The sequence below is a fragment of the Rhagoletis pomonella genome, unplaced genomic scaffold (assembly GCF_013731165.1).
Source record: "Rhagoletis pomonella isolate Grant_MI unplaced genomic scaffold, Rhpom_1.0 Rhpom_scaffold_00007, whole genome shotgun sequence".
NCBI classification, from domain to species: domain Eukaryota; kingdom Metazoa; phylum Arthropoda; class Insecta; order Diptera; family Tephritidae; genus Rhagoletis; species Rhagoletis pomonella.
Window position 1 is genome coordinate 21,615,871 of NW_023458561.1, and position 10,353 is coordinate 21,626,223.

Here is a 10,353-nt window from a genome sequence, read left to right on the forward strand (position 1 = left end):
ACTACACATGTATTCCTTTACAGCCAAGAAGGCCAATGACGAAAAAATCATAAATTTTTGCCACTTTTTCTTTCTCAAGAAAACTCTCGATAATAAGAACATAAAATAAATATAAATAAAAAAATTATATTTTGGTATAAAATGTATTGCAAATATTTACGTGAATAAATGTAACACGTAAATGTACTATATTTGTGTACGTACATACAGGCATACATATGTAGATATATATGTATGTACATATATAGTATATATATTTCTGAAAAAAATAATATAAACTTTATGTACTAAGCTTTTAAAAATACACATTTAAATACTCCGATAAGTCTACATGCACGATTAATATGTATATTGTAAAAATGTTTTGGAAAGACAATTTTTTTTATTAATTCTCTTGTCTTGGATTGGCAAGATGGTCAATAATTTTATGAAATAAATATATACATATATACGTTTGCCATCGATCGTTCTTCGTACGAATTTGTGGTTTTTTTTATTATTTTTTAGTTTATTATAGTTTATTATATTGAACAGAGTAAATAAATACACTTAAAAAACTTTTTGCCCTACTTAATTTGTGCAAATTTACACACCGTGTTAATACAATTACGCATAAAATGTTTAAAATTGATTAAATATGCGCACTTAATGTTTATTAATAGTAAACAATTATTGCATTCAAAAAGTTTGCAGTTTTTACCATTTCATGCATATATGTATGTGCACATTTTTGACATCTCATGCTCAAAAGTCCAATCTTGAACATCTTATTCGTATATTTACACAAATTCTGATTGAAAAATAAACACTTTTTATTACTACTTTTACATGCACTTTTTAGAGTGTAGCAATGAAAGTTTTCTCTACCTGAATTACTTAGCACAGTGTGGAAATTGAACTTTTTTTGAGGCAAAATCTTATAGATACATAACATGTATATAGCGAGAACGAGAATAACTATCGAAATAAGTTTAACAGTATTTCGAAGCTTTTTGACATTTTGAAAATTCAGGAGAGATAGAATGATTGGATAAAAAAAATTGGCTAGACCTTTCAAATGACCTTCGAAAGAGGCGGTTGTATTTTTTTTTTGTTTGATCCGAAAACAGTTTGCAATGAGAAACATACATATTAGGTTGATCCAAAGTTACAAACCTAATGAATTTATGGTCTTAAAAGTACCTATTTACTGAACAGAAAATTCTCCTATTTGGACAAATTTTTATTCTAATTGTAAAAGATGTCGGTCGGCATTTGAAATTTCCGATGTAAATAACAGGTTAATAAATTTGTTTTCATTAAAAATATTATAACTATGGAACCGTTTGAGATATAAATTTATTCTAGGCGTATTCTCTAAAAAATATCTCTGAATTTGGTTGTCTAAGCTCAAAAATGTATATACTTAGGGGCTATGAAATTCGAAAAAAGCAGAAATATGCCGTTTTAGGGCTTTGTTATTGGAAATATTTATGCCAAATGAAAAAAAACTTACTCCAAAGTTATACAAAATATTAATTTTGAACTAGATTTGTTAGGGAAGAGAGCGTTTTAAACCAATTATTTAGTTTTTATTGCATTTTTAAACATTAATAAACCTTTTAATTTTCAATAAAATTCAATTTATTGTAATTAAGATATTGCTGGCGATGTAATTGCACTGTACTAAACAATTTTACTGTACACTTCAACTTACATACATATGTATATATTTTTGCGTTTACACACTTTATTTTATTGATATTTTAAATCAATTTCTTTTAATCCGTTACGAGTTGCTGTTCGTACAAAATTTCCGACAAATACATAAAAATTACAGCTACATCGGATTTAGGGATACCAACATTACGAATTTCGAAGATGGTCTACGAATTTCGAAATTACGATACGACAACGCGGATTTCAGCATACCAATTTTACGATTCGTAGCAAAATCGAATCTACGACGGATTACAGCGTAGGCGTGATAAATACATGGGGGAAATATTACCGAACACTGAGTTACCAAGTATCAAGCTTGGTGGGAAGCCCCTATTTTAAATTTTAATTCTCATAATTGAAAATTCAGTACAAATCAGTACAAATTTTGAAAAATCAGGACATTAGTGTACTGATTAAAGAAATGAATAAAATCAGTATGAGAGTTGTGAAATCATTACCGCACTGATAAAATCAGTACGTCTGGCAACCGTAAGTAGATGCAGCTGCAAGTGGGCATCAGTATTGGAGGAACCGACTCGCTATGTAAACGTGTCTCCGATTGCTAAACAATTCACCTCAGCAATGGTTGTGCGCTGGGTTTGGGACCCGCTACATGAAAACTCTTTCCAGTGAAAAGACAAAACAATCCTCGGATAACTGCCTCCCCACACGTTGACGACCATCGCAAACGGAACTAGGATTTTCGAGGACTTGGAATTCCAAGAGGAGGTTACAACGAACCTTCAAGAATAACATTTTTAATTTAGTTTTTATTTTCGACCTATTATGAACTTAAAAAAAATCCAAATTTTAAATATTGCTTTGGGTTCGTGCGACCATATAAATGGATTCCTAGACGCAAGTATAGCATAAAGACAGCACTTTCTGGATATGAGCGCCCGGTTAGTTGATTTCTCCTCGTGTGAGTTAACAAAATTGGGTCACGAAAAATCAGCATAAGCAATATTCATGAAAATTTCCAGTTATTGTATTTCTCGCTTTAAAAATCTACGTTGCCAATGTGATAACCATTTGATAGAACTCAAACAAGAATCTCGGTATAAAAAAATTAAAAAGTTGGCAGCATTCTTATGATTTTTCACGGCCGAAACAGTAGGCGACTCATCCACACACTCTCTTCGCTACACTAGGGGATAAATTTTAGTTGACTAGCCTAACCTAAAACTATACATATGTGTTTTATAGCGACCCAATTTTTCCAGTTCCGACCAATAACTAATACATCATACTCAGCTCGGCGTTCTAACCATTTCGGTATACATTTTCAGGGGTATATCTCTTACTCTCGTATTTACAACCATTGGACCAAAGTTATTTATAACTCCAGAATAGGCTAAGCATGCTCAGAAAGAAGTAGAAAAGCCTGTGAAGAGCGGTGCCTTGAGATTCCATACAGTGGCGGAATACGACTTGGATTCATTGAATATAAATGTGTCGGTAGACGATTAATTAATAAAACATATTTTAAAGAACTACCTCAAAGCCAATGAAGTTTTCCATGCACTTTATGTGGAAAAAACACATTATCGTAGAAATGGTATGGAGCTATTGAAAATCAATATTATTCGATCGGAAAACTCTGCTTCTCTTCAGGAGATTTCCAAAAAAAAGTCCCAATTATTTGTTAACAATTTTTTATTACGAACCATTTATTTATTGTAGGTACAATGGATTCCACCATAAAAAATCGGTAGTATTAATAATAATTTAAATAAACAATTGGGTATTTGGGAAGTCTGCTAAAGAGAAACAGGGTTTGCATACCATTCTTACGAGAAGAGAAAACTTCATGGGCTTTGAGGTAGTTCTAAGTATAAGTTTTTTTAACAAAAAATACGGGTATTCTGTTTTTCCATTTAAAAAATCCAAGGAGGAGGAGAGCTTAAATTTTTAATATTTTTTGGACCAAAAATTTTTAATATTTTTTGGACCAAAAATTTTTAATATTTTTTGGAAATCCTGGTGGTGCGTGCTATTTACTTGAGAATCTTAAATCTCATCACTTTTCGTTTTTTATAAGTATTAATTCTTGACCAAAAATTTTTCTGCGCGCCTAGATATGTGTTCGCTTTGTTTTCATATTGTTTGTGGTGGCATAAAAATAGCAACACAAATGTATGCGAATGTTGGCAATCAGTTCGGCGGGTGGTCCGGTGAATAGAATTTTCATTTTATGCCGCAGAGTAGAACCCCTGCCTTCTGGGCACCGTTTGAGATGAGTCGTTGCCGGTTGTTAGCCGATTGCTCATCAGTGTTTTGCGGTGCTGCTGCTACAATTTCATAGTTGATGCACATATGTACATACTAACTACTGTATACACATGTGTGTAGAAGCGGTTATTGCCGGAGCGTTTGAGCGACAAGTGGGCACATTAACTTTCGAAAATGGGCAGTCACACAACCAATCGAGTACGAATCTGTTGCCACATAAAGGTGGCTGCTAGCTGGTTGCGCTCAGCTGCTCGCTTTTAGAGAATCAGTCTATAGCAGATCGCTCGGAAAGTTACACGTACATAATTATTTATTTTTATTTTGCGGTTGGCGGATTGGTTTTCACAAAACCGAAACGATTAAAAAAATTAAATATACTTGGATTAGAATTTGACCTGAATTCGTACATAAAATTACAATTATACAAAGCGAGAATCTATTAGTATATTTCTGTCCTTCACGCTCTAACGCGTTGTGTTTTTCCAAACTCAGTTTTGTCTGTCATACAGCAGATTATGGTTCAACCACAACAGAAGCTGCCAATCGTCCCACAGCCAACATACTTCGCTGTGGGTCCACAACCACACGAGGTCACTTGTCCCTATTGTCAGGCCACGGCTAAAACGGTGATGCTACGACCAATATTGCGCTGCTTCAGTCGACGTCATTACTGCGCCGAGTGCGGTGAATATTTGGGCACCTATCGGCGACCGCAACTTTGAACTGATTTCTGGCCTCTGATAGAAAATTAATTAAAACAAAGTACTCGAATATATGTATGTACCTACATACTTACATATGTATGTGCATATGTATGTACATTATGTTTTATCTGAACGCTTTCAACAATTTGTATATTCTATTTTATATTGTAATTGACCCTTAGTTTTATTACATTTAAACCTGTGTATCTAAATAAATAAATGAAATGTAAACAAAAACAGCATAATGAGAACGTTTTTGAAATTTTAGTAATTTTTGCAATTCAATAGAAGAATGCTTTGTAGCTATGCGTGTATGTACATTAGACCGTATCGCGTATGCATAGGCACGGGTACCATATTTACGGCAGCCGAATACGGAACAAAGAATAGTTCGGTAGTTTTTTTTTTCCACAAAAACTAACAGATCTTAAAACCTTCTTGAATTATCCTATTTTTTAGCACTGAAACATGATCCTTATTTGGCATGGATATATTTTTCGACCTTTGCGAAAGCAGCACATACATACAAAAATATGCATTAGTAAAATGCAAAACTTGTAATATGTTATTTTTAAATCGCTATTGTTGTTCTAACTAGAGGTCGCCCTGGTCTTGAAACCATCCGTAAGTCGCCTAACCCTCTGGTAGAATTTTCGACGTTTTTCCTGTCGGCTAGCATTTCAAGCTCTTCGCACTCACGTACATATTTCGTCCTCTCTCTTCCTTTTGCGGTAAATACATACCGCTTCCCTCTTCAGTTCGTTATAACGGTCCAACATGGCTCGCGATGCGCTGGATCGCAGGGTGGCCCTGTAGGCGGCATCATTTTTCGTTCAAGTTTCGTTCAAGTTGTTCTGAGGCTTTCAGCCCTTGGTTTCAGTAAGAAAATATCCCTTATCATACATGGCTCCGAAGCGAAAAACATGATACAAAGTCGATCATGTTGTGATAGATGGAAGGCACGCTTCAAGTGTTTCGGATTTACACTGTGAGGCCTAAACATCGACTGAGATCACTATCTTGTTGCAGGCAAGGTAAGTGCATGCATTTGTGTAGAATAATGCGTTTCCAGCAATACAAGCAAAGGGGGGCCGCGGCGTAGCGTGACGTGGTGTGCGTGCCGGACGCGCGGGGCACGCGGAGCGCGAGCGCGGCGCGCGTGGTGTGGCGCGCTAACGCGGGCCGCCGCGAAGCTAAGCAAATTTAATGTTTGAAAGAGAAATAATGTCAATGCACTTTATTTCGTTTTTAAAAAGGTAATAACGTCAATTGACTTTATTTCGCACCAGGGTGGGAAATAAAGTCAATTGACCTTATTTCCTTTGATCTTATTACCTGTCACCAAATTTAGTTTTCAATGAAGGACTTTAAATATACAACCGCCTTAACGCATGCATCCTCGAATTCTGGTTTCAAACTTTGTTCGAAGAAAATCGGAAAAGTTTTATCTAAATTCCAGACTTTTTTTATAATTTCTAGAAAAAATGTTGATATGCAGATTTCATGTATGTATACATAGATAATAAAGTGTAAGATTGAAGTTTCTAAAACATCGCGTTTATTTTTGATTTTTTTTTTGTTGGCAGTGTCGCGTTCTTTCTTCCACATATAGTACAACATTTTTCGAACATACTGTGGAAGTTTTCTGCAGTTTTTTTGTGGAAATTTTTTTAAAAATTTAAAAATGTTTACTAGCAATAATAAAACTACTCAAAAACTGAGTATGAGGAGGATTTCAGACCTTGTGTGGTAGATAGCCAACAAATTGGTAAATCTATCACAATTGGGGTATTCACAACGGTGTCGTAAGTGTCATATTGTTTGTTGTCGTAAACTTTAAACGCCTAAAAGTATATTACGGGGATTCGCAAAATACCAACAAAGTCATATTATGAATTTTCGTAGTGTTAAAAAATAGTTGGTTGTGGATTAAGGTTCTCTGAGCGTTTAAAGTTTACGACATACAACAATGCGAAACTTACGGCACCGTTGTGAATCCCTCAAATGTAGCAAAAGTCATAGCACTGGTGCGACTACTACTGAAGTCAGAAGAGAACTTGCGTCAATTTTTTCCTAAAAACAAATAGTGATACAAAGCTCAACAACACTGTTGAAATAGAGAAATTCTTATAATTTAATATAGCACGTGTTTTGTACATGAATATATTTGCACTTGCATATTACTTATTTAGAATAGTGTGCTCGACGCCAGGTATGCGAGATTTTTATACTAACATATGCTTACTTGTAATTAGGTTATATGGTTACGTGTAGGGCATTACAGTTTTGAAATATTTTGGATTCTTTTAATATTCGCACTTAATCCTGTTCATTCAACGAAAATGCTTCTCTTAAGCATTGTTCTTCGCCAACAATAAAAATTAATTCTTAAAATTTTTTAAATGCGAATATTATGCGAGTAATGCTCCGAAACAAAAACAATTGATTCGTTTGTTTTTACGTACTGGTATGTACTCGTATACATATGTATATATGTGTATGTATGTTAGTACAAATAATGTCAATAAAGAAGATATACATATGTAGGTAAAATTTTTAAATGTGAAGCTCACGCCCACGAAAAAATAAGAAATGCTGCTGATGTCACCTTCATACAAAAGTTATATGAAGAAGGTTAATCGTCATCAAAGAATTAATTTAATTAGTTACGGTATACATATCTTGGTTCGTATGGAAAAGTAGCTTATGTCGAAAGGCCGGCTTTAGTATAATGCGGCATTCCCTTTATTCTTTAAACGACAAAGAATTTTTTGATGAGACTTAATAAGAATATTGACTTGCTAGTATCGGAGCTATTTCTTGCACGTTTATTTGCCAAAAGTTCTCAACGGCTCAACGCCAGTGAGTAATTCGCAATCGTATGCTGTGAATGCCGATTTATACTAAAGCCAGCCATACGAACACAGATATGTACGTATGTCAGCATCAGCACAAAAAGCACAATTATTATTATTACAAACAGGGAGTTGAAAACAAAAGAAAAACTAAGTGATGTTCGGTCTGACCTGGATAAGCAATGAGTTTCCAAGTAGGGGCGCACAGTGAAAATAAACTTTCCTTCTAAGAAAATCTAATACCTGGAGAACGAGATAGGTATAGAAATAAATGTAGATACCGTTACTTCAATAGAAGTTATGTTTTCTTTCGTTTTTTGACCTGAGTGAACAGTATGCGTTCAACTTTTTAAAAAGTTTGAAACATATATTTTCGCTGTTCATGTGTCAAGCAATCCATTTTGCATGCTCGACGGAGCCTAAAATATATTTTAAATTATTCTTAAGAACATCATTGCCTGTGTGTTTTTAAGCTGAAAAAGAGAAGAATAGTAATTTTGTAGGGCGCTTTTATGAATAAGGTAATTTTTGTTTAATATTAACAATGCCATGGTTGATACTTTCAAAAATAATAGTGTGATATTATTTGTTTACATTGAACAAATTTCTTGTTGCTGATTTTTTCGGTTGAATACGTTTATTTTCTTCATTTCAGATATAAGCAAATCTCAAACTGCGATATTTTAGTAACTGCTGAAGCTTATTCACTCAAAATTGACATTTACAATGATTTTGAGACGAAAAATAGGAATATTATAAATTTTTACTAAATGGACGTAGCCACGCCCACATATGATTACATATGTATGGCTTGGTAACCGCTCCACCAATTTCTCCCAAACTTGACACAGTTTTTAAAATCGGACAATAACCACGCCCACATCCCATACAACGGTAATTTAGAGAAATACGAAATCTTCGATAAATCAGTAAATACTAAAGCTTATTCATTCAAAATTAGCGCTTGCAATAATTGTTTAGCTAGCAGTACGTGTATGATACAATTTTGGAGAATGGGCGTGGCACCGCCCAATATGTAACAAACTCGGTAAGATTATTGTGCTTGACACATAGAAGGAAATCGTTGAAAGTTATAGAAATCGGACTAAAATTACGGCCACTTTTCATATAACGGTAAATTTTAGAAATGCTTTAAACTTCAATGTTTCAAAATTTAAGGACGCTAATTTACTCAAAATTGATACTAACAACAACACCTTGAAAAGAAATAACATTATTTGGAATTTCGGAAAATGGGCCTGTTACAGCCCACATATGACTATAATTTTTATATTTTTTAATTTTTATTTATTAAAACTGAAATAATTGCTGTACTTAATATTGTTAATTTGTTTGGTTTTCTGTAAATATGAAAAAAAACTAATCTATGAAGTTCAGAATGGCAGCGCCTTCAACGAAAAAGTTAACCAGAAAAACAGCGAAAAACTTCGATTCACAACTTCGGTTCTGAGAACACCCGCACTATATCGCCGCCGAAGCCAAGTGGCCAGAGGTTTGCAATTCCACCAGGTAGGACCTAGGTTCAAATCATTGTCTAACCAAAGGTTACAGACTAGTCGGGATCACCTCTCCCAACCAAGGTTAGGAGAAGTAATCTTGAGGGGAAAAAAAGAAATTTCTATTTACACGTGCCCTTGAAAAGGGGTAATATTAATACATGCACTTTCTTTTCAATAGCTACATATGTACATATAAAAGTATTTTACCGAGTTAAATGTATGGAATTCTTCGAGTTGCAAGAATGCTGTCACTTAAATTCAATAGGCATACAACGACGTACATACATATACATATGTATGTAGTATTTATTTATGAATGTTTGTAGCGTATATAATTCCATTAACACAAAAGTGGGTGAGGTCATATAGATCAATGCAGGGAAACAAATAATTCTATTAATTTTGCGAACGTAATAGAACAAAAAATCTCTCAAACAATGTTCTAGTCAATGTTCGAGCTGCTGACCAAGCAGTGCGATTGGGGCGAATGTCTGGCAATTAAAAAAATATATATATTTGAAATGTATAGGGGTATTCTCTGAGTCTTGCAAAGCCCTTGCAAGGTGCACGGATTGCACGGTTTGCAAAGCTGTCCCATACGAAAACCGGTTTTTGCCGTGCAATCCGTGCAATCTGTGCACCGTGCAAGGGCTCAGAGAATACCCCTTATGTAATCGAACGTCTTCTGCCTTTTGACTAGTGTTTAGGCAATCGAAGATTTCAAAATTTTAAAATTAAAGATAATTGACGCGAGATATGTATGTACATATATACTACATATATACATATATATATTTGTAGCCGCTGTGGTGTAGTGGTTAGCAGCGCGTGCTACCACTCTGCAGGGCCAGGGTTCAAGCCCTGGTCAAAGCAACATCGCATCTTGAGAAACCTCCTTAAAATATTTATAAGGAAATATTCTTCGAAATCATGGCCGCTTTCAGCATTTCTTATATGGAATTAAGTGATGTGGTCATTTCAAGCTATAAAAGGGGAACGGAACTAAAAGGACAACAACTGCCCTTACATGCCGACGCTAAGGTGGTTTTGAAATAAATAGTTTTTTATCATCTCTAACTTAACCGTATTTATTGATTTACGGATATTCATAAATATTTCTATTCATAAAAAATCATAAAGCCAAACTAAACTTTAAACGTTTGTTAATTAATTAAATCTTTCGAAGATTTTCAAGACGCAAGTTATCTACGAAACACATAGCAATGATACTATAAGAAATAAAATTCTTAGACTATAAGCAATAAGTGAGCGGATTTTTTAAAATATCTTAGTTTTCATGCTTCTACTATATGAAAAGTGGTCGTGATTGGTTTCTATTAG

General features: G+C 34.2%; 2 protein-coding genes across 3 annotated transcripts in view; both read left to right on the forward strand.

Annotated features, from left to right (window-relative positions):
* Positions 1-474, forward strand: part of LOC118743653 — a 7,816-nt gene extending 7,342 nt beyond the window's left edge. The window contains exon 3 of one of the 2 annotated variants that reach the window (XM_036476417.1): positions 10-474. The gene's annotated coding sequence lies outside the window, so the exon portion shown is untranslated. The remainder of the gene's footprint in view (positions 1-9) is intronic. The other variant, XM_036476416.1, reaches the window with a different exon arrangement.
* A 3,484-nt stretch (positions 475-3,958) lies between these two features.
* Positions 3,959-4,856, forward strand: LOC118743654. Its single transcript, XM_036476418.1, has one exon. The coding sequence runs from the start codon at positions 4,449-4,451 to the stop codon at positions 4,653-4,655; it is 207 nt and encodes a 68-aa protein (XP_036332311.1). The 5' UTR covers positions 3,959-4,448; the 3' UTR covers positions 4,656-4,856.
* Positions 4,857-10,353: the final 5,497 nt, after the last annotated feature.